General features: G+C 41.9%; 1 protein-coding gene across 1 annotated transcript in view; it reads right to left on the bottom strand.

Annotated features, from left to right (window-relative positions):
• XRRA1 (X-ray radiation resistance associated 1) overlaps positions 1-20220 on the bottom strand; it is a 114891-nt gene that overhangs the window by 7373 nt on the left and 87298 nt on the right. Inside the window, 7 exon segments of the mRNA XM_020989566.2 lie at positions 2788-2906; positions 9690-9783; positions 10789-10914; positions 13742-13782; positions 15403-15638; positions 16949-17046; positions 17048-17078. Coding sequence (XP_020845225.1) covers positions 2788-2906; positions 9690-9783; positions 10789-10914; positions 13742-13782; positions 15403-15638; positions 16949-17046; positions 17048-17078 — 745 coding nt within the window.

The raw sequence follows: 20220 nt of genomic DNA on the forward strand, positions 1-20220 counted from the left end.
GAAGCCCTGTCCTTTCGAGCTGATTTTGGAACATACATAGTCATTTGGCAACTGACTGTGGTCTGTTAACCCCATGGTCAAGAGAATGGACTCTTTGATTATCTGTGGCTGCATGGCTGGAACTGGGAGGTATATTAGTTGTCCAGAGCCCGTGCCCTCTCTTTGGCTAATTTCATCTTGCCTGGCAGCATTCTAGAGAGAGGAGACCATTCTGTGAGGAGAGAAGCCCGGGGCCCTCTCCATCCAAGTCCAACATACAGCCTAGATATGGGCCTTGGTCCTTTGCCTTGGCCTTTGTCCTTTCATTTTAAGCAAAAGGGGATTAGGAATTATGACCTTGTTAGTTTGAGAAGGTCAAGAGAGCAAGCCGCCAGGAGATTCAGGAGTAGAGTTCATGTTAGGGATCCTAACCCTTATGAGCAAATATAGAGTGCTCAGCTGATGCAATGCCCACGTGGCATACACATACATTATGTAACTGCTTCTGGTCTGCTAACCAGATGGTGAAGAGGAGCCTCTTTGATTGGCTGTTTAGCCAAAACTAAAGGTTCATTTGTAAGGTACTAGTCAACTAGAATTTTATGGTTCCTTAGAACTTCTAAGCTGGACTGACTGGTTAGGATCCCTAACATGAACTAGCCCAACACTAACCATGAGGTTAACTGACTATCATGCCCACCATGTCTTGGCCTCATGTCTTGGTCTTATGTCTTGGCTCAAGAGGAGAGAAGTATGTTCAAGCTTGTTTATAATCTCTCAGAGACCAGGGCAGGAGAGGAGAGAGAGAGAGAGCTCTGTAAGTTGGGGGGCGGAATTATGACCAAAGTAGGGGTTTCTTTAAAGAACAACTGTATTTACATTAGAGATCACAATTCTGATAGTCTGGCCTCAGAAGATAAACAATAAAGTGAAGAGATTTAGTCATCCAACATTATGGGAACCCTGTCACATGTGATTTGGGCAGGTGGTACAGTATAATGGGAAGAATACCAGGTGAAAGGCTTTGAAGAAATAGGGTCAAAGCCTGGCTTTAACACTCATTAGCTACATTGGCCTACAGAAATCACTTGGTGTCTCTGTATCTTAGTTTGCTTCTCTGCAAAATAGGAAAAATAATACTTGGTCTTCCTATCTGATCGGGGCTTTTTTAAAAATATAATTTCATGAGACTTAGAGGAAAGAAACTTTCTCTGTTGATGCAAATCCACAACTGGTCTGCACCCAGAGACTTAGAGAGTTGCCTAATTAGTCTTCTTCAAGAATGAAGGACAAACAAGAGTGCTGGGAAGTTAGAAGACTTGAGTCACAAAGTATGTATCTACATTAGGACCTGAACCTAGATCTTTGTTTTACTCTAAGGTCAGCTTTAAAAATATTTTGTAAAATTCAAAGTCCTAAATAAATATGAATGACCATTCTTCCAAAATTTTAGTAGGTCTGTGATCTCCTCAAAATAGGCAGTCCCTCCTCCTCCTCGCCTACATGAACCATTGGTATCTATACAACATTAAGAGATTTAAAGGAAGTTGAGTGGATCTTTCCCTCCATACTCAATGGAGGACACTATCCATCCACCATCTTTGTGTGACTCTTGCTTGTACCCATGCATATATTCTCCATTGGGGGAGGGAAGAAGAGAGAAAGTTCACTCAACTTTCTAAGGGCTTTCCTCTAAATCTCTTGATGTTGTATGGATATCAATGGAGGGCTGTTCATGGATCAACCAACTTTCTTTTCCAGTCATCCATCTCCTTTATTCCGCTTCTCCTATACAATAATTTAATGATAATACTATCTAGCCCACATGTGGTCCCACTGATAGCTACCATGCCTTTAGCCATTTCCTTTTGGAAGACCCTCCATGTTAATCCTTCAATCTGTGGCATTACAGGACTTGCAGTATAACAGCATCATCAGAGGAATATTGTTAAAAAGATGGATTTTTGTCATTAGGGACTGGGGAGTTCCAAGGAGACCCTGGATGACGCCTTGTCAAGGAGTCTATAAGAAGGAATTCTTTGGTTGGAGATTAAACACTAGATGACCATGAAAGCCCTTTCTAGCTCAAAGATTCTGTGATTGGATGTGATTCGATTTGAGGTCATGTAATAATTGGGCTAGTGCAGCAAAACCCCTCTGATATAGTTGTACATGGCTCTCATAGCTTTAAATTTATTAGAATCTCTCGTTCTCTAACCCCCCAAAGCACCTAAAATCTTACCACTGAAGAGCTATTCTTTGGGTCTTAAGAGCTTGTGAGACTCCTATTAAATTGCATCTACACCTTTCAGGGGTAGTATGTGGGGAAGATTAGCTAATGGCTAGCTAAGAGAAGTGGTATATGCTGCAGAAAAAAGGACCTTAGATTAGGAGGCAAGAACCAGGGTTCTAGTATAAGCTCTGCCCCTAATTAGCTGTGTGACCTTGAGTGAGTCATTTCACCTTTCCTTACCAATAAAATGAGTTAGCTCTAATACTTTGTTCAACATATACATTATAGAATACTCCTCTCAGGGATATCTATATTTTTATGGAGCAAGTGGAAGGCTAATGTTTAATTCAAAGAAATGAATCTCTAACAGTGGGACAAGGAGTTTGCTCAGGCACCTTGAGGCCGAACCCTTCAGGCACTATAATAAAAGGGTGAAGGACACGCTGCACATGCAGGTTAGCCCTAGTGGTGGGCCCATTCCTGTGTTAGCCCCTATGAAGAGGAATGTCTTGTGGCCTCCCCATCCTGGGCCTTCCTCCCATAAACCAACAGGAGCCCCTTGGGCCCATCTATACCTTCCGGTTGGACTTCCGAGGAATTACAACGTGTGGACGCTTGAGCTTCTCAGTAGGCTTTCGAATTAAGCAGATCCCCAGTCTTTTCTGGAGGAAGCTGTACAGCAAAGGTGGATCACCTGTTGGAGAGGAGAAACACGGATGTGCCCTGGTCAGTGCCCTGGGCTGGGCCCGGGACAGAGTGCCAAACTTAGGGCCTTGACCAGAGAATCCATCTCTGTTTCCAACACAATCTGCTTTGTGCCAATCTGTTTTGAGTTTGGACCCTATGGCATGACCCTAAGGGAATCATGCACAGTTCCCACAAATAAATGGGCAGGGAGGATATGCAGTTCTCTCTCTCTCTCTCTCTCTCTCTCTCTCTCTCTCTCTCTCTCTCTCTCTCCCTCTCTCTCTCTCTCTCTCTCCTCTGCCCCCTCCTAGTTGAGCTCTTAACCATAGCTTGACACTACTTTCACACCTGCCAAACACATAGTACCCATACTACAAATAGCTGTCTTGGATACTTTGGGCACTAGACTTAAGTGATAAATAGACCATCAGTGAAGAACTGCCTTCTCCTGCTGGTTTTTATCAGCTAGCTAGCACTATACTGGTCCAAGTATAGGCCATGTCCAAAATGGGTCATGCCTCTAAAATTAGATGCTTTTGAAAGGAATAAAAGTATAATTATATTCCAATGCTCAAAAATATCCCTGAAAAAAATAGAACCTATTGTAGGCCATGCTCAGATTTTACTCAAGCCAGATTTTGTAAAGTAAAGTGGCTTCTATGTATTTCCCTTCCAATTACTCTATGTATGTACTTAGCAATTTGTATGCTGTCCCCTCCATTAGACTGCAAGCTCCCTGAGGGCTTAGAAACTACAGCCTTTCTTTGTATGCCTAGTGCTTAGCACAGTAGGCATATAATAAGTGCTGAATACATGCTAGTTGTCTTAGCTCAAACTGACTTTACATACATTATTCTCATTTGAGCCTCACAACAATCTTGTGAACTAGATGCCATTATTGACATTTTATAGATGAGGAAATGAAGGTTCAGAGAGGCTCACTGACTTGTCCAGAGTCACACAGCCAGTAAGGGTCAGAGGCAGGAGTTGAACCCAGATCCTTCTGATTTGAAGCCCAGCTCTCTTGGCACTATTTTCTACTTCTTCACTTCCCAAGCTGACTTTTATCACCAGTCTGCCTTTGTCTCCTTCACTGGCTCCTCACTCATTTTCTGACCCCTTAATAAGTGAATATTCCCTCCAAATCTCTTGCTGACTTCTTTCTCTATACCCATATTCTCTCCCTTGGCAAGCTCATTCACTCATATAGCTTTAGCTACCACTTTAATACAGAGAATTCCCAAATATATAGCTATAGTCCTGACCTCCCCTTCCTTGCTCCAGCTCTCCCCTCTAACTGTATATAGGACTTCTTCACCCAGTGTTCTCACTGGCTTCACAAACTCTACATGCACAAAAATGAGATTATCTTTCCAATTAAATCTGTCCACCATTCAATCTTCCATGTTGGAACCTTAAGATAATAATTGCTTGACTTGCCTTAATAATAATTTCATCCTTCAATAGGCGGAGAAACAAAGGGAAAATCTATTCTGTATCTGATTCTCATTAAGAGGGGCCAGTGGGTTACTGTGGTGGAAATTATGGGAACCTTGGTGGGCGGGAGTGGTGGGAAGGTGAAGTAAGAAGTGATCACATCTTCCCAGACTTTGCAATAGAAAGAAGATGAAATTAAGGTCATAGACTGACCTGTACCCTAGATTTTGGAAAAAACAGATTTCAAAGGGTTCAAGGAACCCACAGACTAAAATACCTCAGGAGAAGTCTTTCCAGGAGGTATGGGAGATGTTAAGAATGAAATTCTGAAAATGAAAGAGAAATAATTCCAATGAGGAGGAACACATAGGATTTGACTGAAGAGACTACTGTAGATGTGCGGGGAGCTCACTAATCAACTTGGTTATTAATAAGAAATGTAAGGAGAATCAAGGCAAATCAAGGCTAGGTAATGGAACAAGGAAGGAAATAAGCATTTATTAAGCACCTACTATGTGCTGTATTCAGCACTTTACAGTTATTATTTCATTTGATTCTCAAAAACTCTCTGGGAGGTAGGCGCTATTATCATCTCCATTTTAAAACGGAGGAAACTGATGCAGAGGTTAAATGACTTGCCAAGGTCATGCAACAAGGCCAGATTTGGACTCAGCTCTTCCTGACTCCATGTCCAGTGCTCTATCCACCTAACTGAGGATGAGTCTAAGAGTGTGGCATGGTCTTGGAAAAAATGTTAACTGTGCTAAAGCTCAAAATGAACTGAGACAGGGGAAGGAAGTTAAGGGTAACAAAAAGGGTTTATCATTATTTTGTAAGCTATTATAAGCATCCCTTCCTACTCTCATCTCAGCTGATAGTCACAGGAGGCCCAGAATGTAATCTTGAAGTATTAATAGGCTATTAAACTAACTATGTAAAGGTGCTTCTCTGCTCTAATCCCTTTGTGATAAGTCAGTGATAAGTCGGTCAATAAGCACTTATTAAATGTCTATTATTTTCCAGGCACTGTACTAAGTGTTGGGGATACAAAGAAAGGCAAAAGCAGTTCCTGCCCTCAAGGGGCTTGAAGTCTAATGGGGGAGACAGCCTGCAAAATATATATAGGATAAAAAGGAAATAATCAACAGAGAGAAGGCACTAGCTCTAGGGAGGATCAGAAAAGGCTTCTTGAGAAGGTGAGATTTTAGCTGGGCCTTGAAGGAAGCCAGGGAAGCCAGGAGGCAGAGGTGAGGAGGACAGCATTCCAGGCTTGGAGGACAGAAGTGCACGTGCTCGTGGTTTCCAGTAGCAATGGAGTATTGATTCTGACTCTGATTTCAGAATTGGAAAGAGAAGAAGGGGGGATGATTATGTGTCGTGATGATGATGGTTGGGTATAAAGTGAAGCATGACTGCAGCTGTCTCCATATAATGGACCCTGTGAGTGGGGCACTCATCGATCAGGATATGGCTTTGGCAAGAAGGGATTAAGTCCCCTAGGGTGCGGTCTCTTCTCCAGCAAGTTCAGGAGGTAGGAACCAAAGGCAAGAAGATGGAGGGGGGGGATTAAATTAATTGGTTTCCTCTTATTGAACTACCTCCTTGTATCCCTGATATAAATTCACCTCGATCGTAGTGAAGAGTTTAAAAAATCAATTGCTACAGTCTTTTTGCCAGGATTTTATTTAAACATTTGACTCAATATTAATGATATTGATGATTTCTCTCTTTTGAAGGATTAAATTATCATTGAGGGGAGCAGCTGCTTGTCCCCCAAGGGATAATGATGATGGCCTAGTGCTAAGTCAATATCACTTCTATTTCTGTGTCCACTGATGTTCACTCAAATTATCTCAACTTCGCTCTTACCTTTGGTTCCTGTATTTCCTTGCATGAGAATAATTTGTTAATATAGTACATGCCCTTGCCCTAGTTCTGTTTCTTTTGAATAAAGTGTGACCTTCCAGGCCCATAGTCCAGGCATGAATCCTAGCTCACCAAGTTTAAGTGATACCCATTAGGTCAGATTTGCTTCCTTGCACCAGATCTCTAGTTCTGCCTTACTTGTGACCCATACAGCATTTATGTAGATGGTTGAGACTACAAGATTTTATTGCTGGTTCTTTTCTTGGATTTCGTTTCCCATGAGTTTCTGGGCATCTCCAATGCTATTCTTCTCCACACCTTGCAGCTATTGCCCTTGATGCCTAGCTTGGTGGCAATATGTAGATAGTTTTCTTGCTCCCCTTCCTTTTCAGTCTGAAGCTCTTCTGATTTGATTTGCAAGGCTCTTGGTAAAGATATTCTTGCCAATCTTTGCTGGGAATTTCATCCTTGGCCAAGAGTTCATATTTTTTTTTAACTCTTTTTTTAAGAGTTCATATTTTAATCTAGAAATCCAAGCCCTGTTCTCAGACACCACATTATTAAGCAGTATATTCATTTGCCAAATCTGCCTTTTCTGTTCTGAAGCTCTTGTCAGCGTATAGCAGGAATAAAAATATCCCCTGTGCTCTTAAGGTCTTTATTTTTTTGCCCTTTGCACTCCTATGTATTTTATTTTGTGCATTAAAAAACATTATCCTGAGCAGGAGTCCACAGGCTTTATAGACTGACTGCCAAAAGGGACCATGATACAAAAAAAGGTCCTTCTGCATAATCCTTAGTAATGCTTTCTAGATTCTTTCTGGTGTCATCATTTATGTCCATGTGAATTGCCAGAAATGTGTCAAATGTCACCAAATTTGATAGTCTTGGGTCTGTCATATCCTGGAATCAAGCCTCAGGAAACCAAGAGACCTCACACAGCAGCTTCAGTGTCCCTTAGGAGGCTGTCACCAACCACAGCTTCTTCTGACCAGAGAGTGCCTAGGAATCCACACTCGTTCCTTGAAGAATAAGCATTTGTTTCCTTCTCTGAGTCCAACTCTCTTCAGGAAGAGCTTTGGAGCTGTTGTTTTGTTTCATGCATTCAAACACACTTCTTCTTTGTGCAGTGAGAAGAGTTCTTAGAGTATGTACAATATTTTCTACCTGTTATTAACTTGCATGGAGGCTCCTGTGGAGAAGGGGCCAGCCATCCCCATCACCTGCCATATCCAGGGCAGGCAAGTCAGTCTGGCTGAGGCAGTGGGGCACCCTGAGGGGACAGCATGTGCCAGTCAAGTCAAAACTATAATCATCATATCTCCCCTAAGAGACCCTGATGGAGACATCACCAAGGCCCTGAGCCTTGAACATTGAGAATAGCAATGCTTCCAGCCCAGTGCCCTCAGCCATCATCCTGGGGAGCAGTGTCCGTGGAGATGCAGCCAGCAGGACTACAGCCCAGCTACTGAAGACCCAGAAAGGACAGTTCTTGCCACCAAAATCCTTGGCATTGTCCAATGGTTCAGCTTTAAAAATAGATGTGATTTTACCAGTGGAAAACACATTAAAGAAGAGGTATTACTTTCTATGCATCTTAAGGATCCTGGATCTTTTCCAACAGACTTGCCACTGAAATTTCCCATGAATGTTGTCTCCCTCATTAGAATGGAAGTTCCTTGAGAGCACAGACAGTCTTATTTTTCTATCTGTATCGCCAGCATTTAGTTTAGTGCTTTGCTCGTAGTAAGTGCTTAAAAAATGTTTTAAATTAATTAACTAATTCATTGATGAACTTGATTCCATAAATGACTGGTGGAGGATCTTGCTTCAGAGCAATCACACATATTCTCTATTTCTGCTTGGTTTACTTTAGGGTGGCAAAAAGCCTTTTGATTGGCTGCTGAGTTGGAAGTGAGTGAACATCCAAAAGACGTATACAGTCAAATGGTCTTTCTTCCTGGGAGGAGAACAAAGTGCAAGCTGCTGTGGGCCTTCAGCTGGGGAGGGGGCCTCTCTCCCTACACGGCCACCATAGTCCCACAAAAGCATGGCTCCTGTTTCTTTTGTCTTTGTTATGTTCTTCTTTCCTGATCTAAGGTGACTGAGCAGCAAAGACGGAAACAAGTCAGGTTACACACGTTTGGAGAGATTCAGCGACTGGAGTCAGTTACAGAGTCTGCCACCTGCTGGGTCATGTTCTTCTACCTTCCGCTCTCCTGACCTGGGTCAGGATTCCCTTCTGCCTCTAGATCCTTGGCTGCCTTACTGATTTGTGTCAGGGAATAGTTTATTGTCTCAAATGACCCAGAGAGTGGAGAGACATTCCTTTAGCCCCTTTACTCTCTCTTCTAGGAAGGAGACCAGCCTGTATTTAAGCATAGATGATTGGTAACTTGTCAAGGCAGAAAGACAAATATTAGGTACTCTATGTGTGTCAGTGGGAAAAAAATCTCTGGTTTCAGGACGCAAGATTCTTGGTCCTTTTCCTTCTTGCTTAGTAGCACTTGTGGCCAGTTCACCTGGTGAACACTCTTTGCCTGTTAACTCCTCATTCCAGATAACATCTTTTTCCCTTTTCTTGTTAATCTCTCTTCTCTTCTTCCTCTTTTCAGACTCTTTTTTCCCTTTTTTCCCTTTTCACTTCTAACTCATTTCCTTTCCCTTTGCCATGAGTCTTCTGTTTCAGTCCTTGTGTTCTTCCTTAATACATTTCCCTTCATCTCAGGTTCTCTTTCTCCTTAAAGCCTTCTAAATGTACCAGGCACTGGTTTTCACAATTCTGAAATCTTTTTTTAAAATTTTTTATTTTTGGCTAGGCAATGGGGTTAAGCGACTTGCCCAAGGTCACACAGCTAGTAAGTGTTATGTGTCTGAGGTCGGATTTGAACTCAGGTCCTCCTGAATTCAGGGCTGGTGCTCTATCCACTGTTCCACCTAGCTGCCCCACACAATTCTGAAATCTTCCACACATCTTTCACAATCTTCTTCCTCCTTCTTCTTCTCCTCCTCTTCTTCTTCCTCTCTCTCTCTCTCATTCTTTTTTCAAGACCTAGCCTTTCAGAACAAACCTGTTCTCTATACCCCAGGAAAACCCTTTATAGATTTTTTAAATTATTTATTTTTTTAATTTATGGAATAAAACAAACATTTCTATAATATAGTATAATAAAAATATGATTACACATAAAACTGCCCATTAGAGATTAGAAGATAGTGGTCAGCTATCATTTCTGCCCCCCCAACTCCAAAATCTCCTCCTTTCTAGGCTAAGCATCCCCAGTTTCTTCAGCTGATCTTCATATGACATGGCTGATTGCCCCCTCCCCATCTTGGTAACTCTACTATGGATGGAAATTGGTAGCTTGCCATTTTCCCTCCCAAAAGGAGGTACATAGAACTGGACACAATCACATGGGCTCTGACTAGGAAAGATTACCCAGAAGGTATTCAGTATAGATTTATTGGGCTACACTGAATTGCAAACCTTTTGTATGGATCACCAGTGGATTGTTGTGGAAGATTAGCTCCCTTAGAGACGGGAAAAGAGCCACAGGGAGGAGGGCATCCTCGTTTGAGATCTGGAATGACAAGAATACCTCTATCAATATGGCCCCGGCCCTACTAATGGCCAAGCCCCAGCGATCTGGATAATCCCAGGGGATGGGCTTAGGGTGTGAAGTCCCTAGCATTCAGTCTCTACCATCAGAGCAAGGGTATTCTGAGGGGCATTCTTGTTTAGATATGGATTGAAGTGGATGACTTCTGGTTCCAACTCTGAGATCTTGTGATACTATGATTCTGGATTTTGTTATTTTAAAATTCTATTATTTTATGATTCTAAGAAGCTATGATTCGATAATTGAATGTGATTTTCCCACCAAACAATGGCCACTGCCTGCTACTGGGAAATTACTAGGCAACAGAAGCTTGCAGTGGGTACTAGAAATGTTAAGGAGGTTGAATCCTGGGCTGACATGAGAGCTTTGAGGATAACCTCTCTCTGGCATTTGTCTTGGGAACACAGGGGAGCCCTACAGTTTGAGTTTTGTCCTGAACATTCTCTCCCTCAAAAGATGGTTCTGCCGTGACCTAGAAGTCTCAAAGTGAGGCTGTCAGGCAACACTATGTCCTGAGCTCCCCACATGCCCTAGACACTAATAATGGGAAATGTAGAGCTCCAGAAGACAGAGGACAATAATTCTTGCCCACAGGAAGCCTTAAGTCAGAAGGGACACAGATGGCTCCTGATCTTATGGGAGTTCCCAATCTGAGGTGACAGTTAAGACTCCTACCCATAGGGAGGCTCCCTAGGCTGAGGGAAGAGAAAAGGCCCCAACCTACAAGGAGCCTTTGGTCTGAGGCTCTTAAAGAGCCTTTGTCTGAGCTGGAAGGCAGAACATGTTCTATGCCCTCAGGAAGCCCCTAGTCAGAAGGGTGAGACATAGCCCCTGTTCTTAGGGAACCCCTGGTCTGAGAGGGAAGATCCAGCTCTATCACCCACCCTTTGTTAGCCCATGGTCTGAGGGAAGACACAGTTAAATGGGAGGGCCCAAATATGTATCTTCTAGACAAAAGAGAGTCACCTTGTTATGGGCCAGGCTAAGATATTTCAGCTCTGGGAAAGGTGGAGCCCATGTCTGGTTCAGGGCCTTCAGTGACTTCACAGGAAGAATTTCAAATATGGGAGGAAGTGGATAGACTTTGTTTGCCTTAAAATAAGGAAAAGAAAGTCAAAGTGGTATTTCATGGCAGAAGGATCTATAGTGGCACGAGACAGATAGATAGATGCCTCCCAAGAAATCTGGGGCCCAAGATAGCCATTTCCTGAGAGATAAAACTAAGAAACACATTCAATTGAAGTCAACCAGCATTCATTAAGTGATTTCTAGGTACCCGGCATACAAGGCAATGGGTCTGGTGCTGGGGAGACAAAGAAAAAGACAAAACCAAAACAGCTCTGTCATCAAGGGTCTTACATGTTCCTATCCATACACACACACAAATAAGTAAGTACAAAGTAATTTCAGGAAGGGGAGAGAGTATGATAATTAGAGAGATCTTTGCCTAATAAATGTTACTTAAATTGTATCGAATTGAATTGAACCAAGACACCTTGTTCTATCCCTACCAGGGACTTGGGAGCTGTCCACGCTGAAACTTTATTCAAGGACTCTGAGTCAAATTAGACCCAAACTCTAGGGTTCAAAGGGACGCAGATGTATACAGAGATGAACAAACCAAATGGGAAAATAATGCCCTTCTATGAGCCTTGCCCTGCTTAGGCACTGTAGGAAGAATGGTGGATTTGGAAGGACTGAGGCTGAATCCTAGCTCAGATACTTATTGGGTATATAACTTCTGACAAATCACTCTGCCTCTTTGAGGATATGTATCCTCTGTAAATGAAGGATTTAGATTCGATGATTTATGAAGTTCCTTCTAGCTCTGAGTACTATGATCCAATGTACCTAAGAGCAGATTAAACAGCTTCGAGTTCTAGATTGGCTTCTGATAGGCACAAATAATTGAAAATCCTGAATAGGCTGAATTAAATGTGCTAGACTCCTTGAAGGGACCCAGTGGAGACCCTTTGGTTCCATTCCCTCAGCTCCTGAAGGGGAAGAGCCTTTACAGCCTCCTTCAGTCACTAGTTCTATGATTTTAGCCCTTACACTTAATGTCAAGGTCAAGTTTTTCCTAGATTTAACCATGATCTCGCTTGCTTTTACTTAGGCCCATTTCATCTGCAACCACAGAGAATGACTAATCAGTGTCCTTCTTAAACTAAGTTCCCTCCATAGAGGTGACCTGGTACAACGTGCCAAGCACTGGTCTTGGAGCTATAAGGCTTGCATTGGAATCTGGGCTCCAACATTTGCAAGCAGTGAGGGCAAAGTCACCTGTCTTCTCAGAACCTCACTATCATCATCTGTAAAGTGAGAGTAATTATGATTATATTACCTACCTTCTAAGGTTATTCTGAGGAAAGAATGTTGTTAACTGCAATTACTATAAAATGTGAGTTATTATAAGGTGCAAAGACTAGTGGCAGCTTACACTTATGTAGTATTTCATAGTTATTATTATTATTGGCTAACATTTATTTACATAGCACTTTAAAATTTGCAAACAGCTCATCTCATTTCACAACAATCCTGGAAAGTAAGTGCTATTATCATTATCCTCATTTTTCATATGAAGAGACAAGGGCTCAGAGAGGTTAAGAGATTTGTCCATGGTCACACAGCTACTAAGTGTCTAAGGTAATATTTGAACTTAGGTCTTCTTGACTCTAAGTCCAGTTCCTTTATCCACAATACCACACTGCTTCCAAATAGTCTTGTCAGATGGTTAGAGCAGGGATTGTTCCCCCCACCACCCCATTTTATACAAGAGAAAACCCAGTGAGGGGAAATTATTTGCCTCAGGTCATAGAGTGAATCAGGCAAAACCACTGCTGGAACCCAGACCTCCAAGATTGTAAACCCAGTCCACTGCACTACATTGTATTACCTCTTAATGCAGCCCTGCCTTCATCTCCCCTTCTTTAAATCCAATGCATAATTATAATCATAATCATAATCATAATAATTACAATAGTCATATTACCTAGAGGGTCACTAGGTGGCAGCATAGTGCATAGAATTCCAGGCTTAGCGTCAGGAAGACTCCTCTTCCTGAGTTCAAATCTGGCCTCAGACATTTACTAGTTGTGTGACCCTGGGCAAGTCACTTCACCCTGTTGCCTCAGCTTCTTCATCTGTCAAATGAGCTGGAGAAGGAAATGACAAACCACTCCAGTTTCTTTGCCAAGAAAACCCCCAGTGGGGTCATGAACAACAACAAAGCTAGTACATGACAGAGGCAGGAATGAACCTAGGTATTCAGAGAGCTTGTAAGTGTCTGAGGTCAGACGTGACCCCAGGGAGAAGAGTCTTCCTGACTCCGGGCCTGGCACTCTATCCACTGTGCCACCTAGCTGCCCTTATGTACTAGCTATGTAAGCATAATCAAGTTATTTAGCCTCTTAATGTCCCAAGCAACCCTAAGAATATAAATATCAGTGGAGGGAGATTACCCACAATGAAATTACAGGTCTGCACCTCCCTACCACTTCATCCCTGCAACGAAATTATCATCACCGCCACCACCACCACCACCACCATCATCATCATTATTATTCCAGGTCTGATTTCACTGACAAAGGACACTTCCAGTGAGGACACTTCTACCTCTCTCATCCTGAGTTTCCAGATTTATAAAATGGAAACAAGAATAGCAACTACTTCACATGGTTGTTTTGAGAATTAAATGAGACAATATATGTAAATTGCTTTGCAAACATTAAAGCACATTGTGTGTTAGTTATGATTATTATCCATAATAGTTCTGCAGCCTATAGGCTGTATGTGTGAGAGGCAGGGCTTGTACCAAAGTACTTCTGAAGACAAGGCTGGCCCTCTGGTTACTCCATTCTACATCTGTTATTTTTACCATCCTAAGTTAAAAGGTTCAGGGCTAAATATGTGGTCTTACCTGGTTGGATGAATATCCAGGGAAAGATGGGAATATAACCTCTGTAACCAGATAAGAAACAAAGTCTAAGTTGGCTAATGATAATGAAGAAAATGGACATTCATTTGAAGAGGCAGAATACTATGGTATTTTTAAAGGAATAAGCCCTGGGCTTGGATTCAGGAGCCCTAGATTTGAGTTTCATCTCTGACATTTACTAGCTATATGACATCGAACAAGTCATTTCCTTTCTCTGAGTCTAAGTTTCTACATCTGTACAATGGGGATAATAATGATCAAACTACTCATTTCACAAGGCTCTTGTGAGGAATTCAACAAGTGCTTACCACATAGAAGACACATTTTTAGACTGCTTTGTAAACTGCAAAACACTGCAGGAATGTGGGCTGATATTATTCATGTTGGACTTCAAGTTGACAAAACCCTTTCCAAAGCCATTTGCTTATGCTTTCCCCCCTCCTCCCAACAGCCTAGAGAAGGAGGCAGGGCAGGACAGGAGTCATCCCCGTTTGAAAAATGATTTGTCCAAGGTCACACAGTGAATAAGTGGCAGGGTCAGACTAAAATTCAGGGCTCGTGATTCCAAGGTCCAGGCTTTCTCTTTCCATTGCACTGTGATACCTGGATGCTTGGGATCTGTGATCTCATCACTGTAGAAACCCCTTCTAATAGTGCAGATCACAGCCTGTCCAAGCTTTCTCATCCCAGGCAACTCTGATCCACCCAGCATGTTGGGGGTGGGGGGGGCCTTCCTGTGGATCTCATGATATCCCATGGGTGCCAATGAAGTATGCGGGCTCTGTTTGGCACTCAAAGCCCTTCATAACCTTGCCCCGCTCCTACCTTTCCAGTCTTCTTACATCTTACTCCCCAACACATACTCTTCAATCCAATGACACTAGCCTCCTGGCTGTTCCACAAACAATACACTCCACCTCTCAGCTCTAGGCATTTCCTCTGGCTATCTCCCATGCCTGGAATGCTCTTCCTCCTCCACTCTGACTACTGACCTCCCTGGCTTCCTTTAAATCCCAATTAAAATCTCATCTTCTCCTGGAAGCCTTCCCTAACCACCTCTTAATTCTAGTGAATTCCCTCTTTTCCTTATGTCCTATTTGTCCTGTATATATAGCTTGCTTTGTGTATATTTATTTACATGTTGTCTCCCCAGTTGTAAGCACCTTGAAGGGAGGTACTGTCTTTTACCTCTTTTTGTATCCCTAGTGCTTAGTATAGTACCTGGCACATAGTAGACACTTAATAAATGTTTATTGATTTCATCTATTAGTCTCCTCTCCCTTTCATGTCATAAGTGGCCCACCTCTTTTCCTAGTCATACATCTCTTTGATGGTGACTTTTATGTTGCTGTGTGTGTCAGAAATGGGCTGCAGCCTATTTACATCCACCATCCATCTCTCCCAGGCCTTTGAGTGACCTGCCATCTTGAGTGTTTAGATACAGCACTGTTCCATTGTGGCAATCTATTTGGAATGGCAATTCATTTGTGGCACTCTATTTGGATTGGCAATCCCTTTGTGTTGATCCATTTGGATGCCGGCAAGATGGACTTTTGTTCCAGGTCTAAGCTCAGCGTTGTTGAAAGCTCTGCTTGAATAAAACTAGGGGTGGAATAAAATCTCTGGGGATACAATGTACCCACCTGTCCGGTCCACATCCCTTTTCATCGATAATATGGCATAATCTGGTTGTCCTTTTCCCGACTTGCTTTCCAGGAAGGCCCCATTCATACCTTGTGCTAGCTTCTGTTTAGGGCTAGATTCTTTCTGGGAACTAGCTTTTCCCTTGGTTGATTCATCACAGAACTTGGGTAACTGAACTTGCTGCAGGTATGGGATGCGGAAAATCTTGTTTTGTTCCATGCTTAATTTCTTCAGACTGAAGAGGGAAAAAAAAGGGAAATATAAGAACAATAGAGATAGTGTGGTACATTGGAAAAAGCTGCTGAGCCAGAATACCTGGGCTCAGAATGTCGCTCTGACATTATTAAGCCTTAGTACTCTGAGCAACTCCCTGAACTAGCCTGACCGGCAGTTCCCTCATTTGTGAGATGCGGATAATACTATAATACTTGCTTCCCACGATGCGTGGCTATTTTAAGGAGAGTACTTAAAGCACTCTACAAGACAAATACGAGTCATCATTATAGAATATCAACCCTTCTTTTATTAAGGAGGAGTGTGTAACATAAGGAGCACAGGACTTGGGGTCAGAGAACCCACGTTCAAATTCCAGTTCTGTTATTTACTGTTACTTTGTAACTAAACAAACCATTTTATGTCTGTGGGTCTCAGTTTCTTTAGTCATAACACTGAGGCCATTACTTGCCCTTTTCTGGATTTGAGAATCTTTTTTTTATATATATATTTAAAAAAATGTTTATTTAGTTCTAGCTTTCAACATTCATTTCCATAAGATTTTGAGTTCCAAATTTTCTCCCCATCTCTTCCCTCCCCTCACCCCAAGACAGGATGCCAATTCGATAGAGGCTCTGCATATACATTCATACTGAACCTGTTTTCACATTGAGACTTCTAATCTTGGTGCCTGAGACTTCATTAATTTTTCTGGCAGTTCTTACTCCCTGTTGGCTCATAAGCAGTGTCACATACTGGGAAAGGGCCGTACTTGGAGTCAGAAGACCAAGGTTCAAATCTTGGCCCTGCTCCTTGCTTCTACTATTCAGAAAGAGAGTTAATCTGAGCCTCAGTTTCTCCATCTATAAAATGCAGTGTTTTGGTTAGAATATCTCTCTATGTTACTTCTTAGCTCGAAAAAGCTGTCTTTATATGATTTAGCTATGTGAGTTTGGGCAAGATAGTTTATCTGAGCCTTAGTTTCCCCACCTATAAAATGAGGCGGTTAGGCCAGATTATCTCTCTCTGTTACTTCCGAACTCTAAAATGCTGTCTTTATATGACTCAGCTGTGCGAGCTTGGGTGAGCCACTCTGCTTTCTTCAGGGTCTCTGTTTCTGTACAATGAACACTTTGTGCTGGATGGCTGCTAAGATTTCTTCTGGTTCTGAATTCTAAGATCCTGTGACAAAACACCAGCAGAGTGATCTCAGCCATAAACTGCGGCTGAGGCCTTCCCTTGGTGTCAAGGGGCTGGGATGGTTGGGACAGCCAGGGAAGAGAGCAGGAGGGGAAGCTGGTCAAGCGGCTTGCCCGCGGCAGTCAGCATTACCTTCTGAGTCCGGCCAGGCTGGCGAAACAGCTAGGGTGGGAGAGTTTGTTGTCATCCAAGATTAGTGTCTCCAGAGCCTGGAACCTTAGCACATAGCGGCTTGTTGGTCAGGTGGATGACGGAAAGGTTCCTGTGAAGGCAAAGTTCGGGAAGGATCGCTGCTCTGGGTGGGAAATGAACAATCCCTCTTTGAGGGGGGCTCAAGGACCTTTGAGCCAGCCCTACTGAGGAGGCAGAGGATCTGGGTTGGATCTTTGTCCTGACACTGTGTGACCTTGGACTAATCTATCCCCCTCTCTGGGCCTCAGTTTCCTTACCTGTAAAATGATGGGGTTTGACTGAATAATCTGTAAGGCTCTCTCAGCTCTAATTCCTATAATTTTATGAATGAGTTTGGACATTTGGCACCAGTTCTGTGATAACTTGGGTACATTGTCAGCCACAAGACAGTAAAAAAATAGAACCAAAGGCAGGCCTCCAGTGTGTTAGATGACTCTTCGGAGAATCATGAAAACACATGGACAAAAATAATATAGGAGAATTACATTACGGGTGGGATGTGGATGAGCTGGTAGATAGTATCCATGCACTGAGATCCCAGGTCTATCCAAGTACATGTGATACTACACAATTCAATTCACACTCAGGCCTGGCGAGAGAACTGGATATTCCCTCACCATCTCCTCGCTTACATTGGGTTTCTCTATCCTGCTAACCATTTTTGTTATAGCTATTCCCATTCAAATTGGAAGAGACTAGAGATGCAGAATAAGTGTTGAGTTGTTCTGCTGTCCATTATCATCACCATCATCATCTTATCTACCCCTACCAAAGTCAAATCCCAATCATGAATTCCATCCCACCAAGACTTAGTTATCCCTATGAAGCCAAATTTACCTCCTCATGCTAGGTTCCCTAGCTTACCATATATATTATTCATGCTTTGTGTCTTTGTATGTAGACATTGGCAGTCATGGGTTTCATGGCTGCTTTTCTTCTTAGATATTATTTCCTATGAATTAATGGTCTTTTCCCACATTATTCTCTTTCCCCTTGGTTAAACTTACGTGGACAGTTGTTTATTTGTTTTTTTTCTTTTCCTCTTCCTTTTCATTATAAAGTTCTCATGTTTGCAAGACTCCAATTAAATATAATTTTCCTAGATTTTGTTAGGTGAACACCATACCTGGATAAAAACCCAGAAATCCATATTCACAGACACCATCTTTCCAACCAGCTGTTCATATCCCAAAAATGGCTTTCTTTTGTGGAAGCAGTGATGAAAGCACTGGCTGTGCCCCTAAGATCTTCCATTTCTTGCTGAAGACTTCATAATCCTTAGCAATGATTCTTACTTGCTTTATCTCCACTTAAACTATAGAAGAAGGTGATGTTTATCAGGTCTGATAAGTCTTTAAGAGGCTTTTTGTTATGTTCCAGATACATGCCCCAGAAGATAGCAAATCTCTCTTGTTGAGTATGTCAAGTTCTCAAATAGCTGGCTCAGGCCCCTTCAACAGGGAGTCACTAACGACCACTATTCTTTCTCTGTCCATTACTGCATGACATTATCTAGATGTACCTGTGAATCTATTTCATTGCTTGGAGCACATAAAGCTTCTTCCTCCAGAGATAGTACAGCTTCCATACAGGAAGGCTCTCATACCTATTTTTAGCGTTTTTATTTGATTTTCAATTAACAAGCATGCATTTGCTCTCCTTCCTACTCATCTTATTGGAAAAGAAAAAAAGAAAAGAAAAACAAAACCCTTCAGACAAATACACACAGGCAAGCCAAATACATTCTTACACTGACCAGGTCCAAAAAAATGTATATCTCAGTCTGTATCTTGAAGCCAATAGCTCTCTGCCAGGAAGTGGATGGCACACATTCTTATCCATCCTCTGGAATCATGGTGGACCATTGCATTGATCAGAGTTCTCAAGTCTTTCAAAGTTGTCTTTACGGTGTTGTTGTTATAATATAAATTGTTCTTCTGGTTCTGCTCATTTTATTCTGCACTGATTTATATAAATCTTCCTCAGTTTCTCTCAAACCATTCTTTTCATCATTTTTTTTTCTGACCCAATAACATTCCATGTATCATAATTATAGCACACTCCCATTCAGGTACCATAATTTGTTCAGTCATTCCCCAATCAACAGGCACCCCCTTAGTTTCTGATTCTTAACCACTTCAAAGAGAGCTACTTAAAAATATTTTTGTACATATGGGTTCTCTCTCTCTCTCTCTCTCTCTCTCTCTCTCTCTCTCTCTCTCTCTCTCTCTCTCTCTCACCTTCTTTGGGGCCTAACAGTGGTATCAATAGATCAAAGAGTATGCACAGCTAACTTTCTAGGCATTGTTTCATATTGCTTTCCAGAAGTTGGACCCATTCACAGCTCTACCAACAATGCATTAACATGCCTGTTTTTTCCATAGGCTTTCTAACATTTGTCATTTTTCTTTTTTTGTCACTTTTACCAATCTAATGAGTATAGGTGGAACCTCAGCATAGCTTTAATATTCATTTCTCTAATTATTAGTGATTTGAAGCATTTTTATATGGATATTGATAACCTGGATATTTTCCTTTGAGGACAAATTCATACCCTGTGACCATTTATCAATTGGTGAATGGCTCTCATTCTTATCATTTAGAATCAATTCCTCATACATCTTAGAAATTAGAGCTTTATCAGAGAAACTTGCTATGAAGATCCTCCTTGCCTCCATTTACTATTTCCCTTCTAATTTTAGCTACTTTTGGGGCAGCTAGGTGGCACAGTGGATAGAGCACTAACCCTGGAGTCAGGAGGACCTGAGTTCAAATCCGGCCTCAAACACTAGCTGTGTGACCATGGGCAAGTGACTTAACTCCATTGCCTAGCCAAAAACAAACAAAAACCCCCCACAAAACTTTTAAATTTTATGATATCAAAATTGTTTGTCTTCTGTGATCCTCTTAATCCCATTTGGTCATGAATTCTTTCCTTACCTAAAAATCCGAAGGGAAATTTCATTTTTGTTTCTATATTTTTTATGATATAACCTTTTATATCTAAGTCATATATCCATTTGGAACTAATTTTGGTATATATTATGAGGTGTTGGTCTGAACTTGACTTCTGTCAGATTGCTTTCCAGTTTTCTCAGCAGATTTTGCTTAATGGTGAGTCTTTACCCTAGATTTTTGGAGTTTTGAGATTTATCCAGACTACTAACTTCTGTATGTTCCACTGAACAACCTGTCTTTTATAAAAACTAATA

This window comes from Phascolarctos cinereus, unplaced genomic scaffold, assembly GCF_003287225.1.
Source record: "Phascolarctos cinereus isolate Bilbo 61053 unplaced genomic scaffold, phaCin_HiC Scaffold_726;HRSCAF=1367, whole genome shotgun sequence".
NCBI lineage: Eukaryota > Metazoa > Chordata > Mammalia > Diprotodontia > Phascolarctidae > Phascolarctos > Phascolarctos cinereus.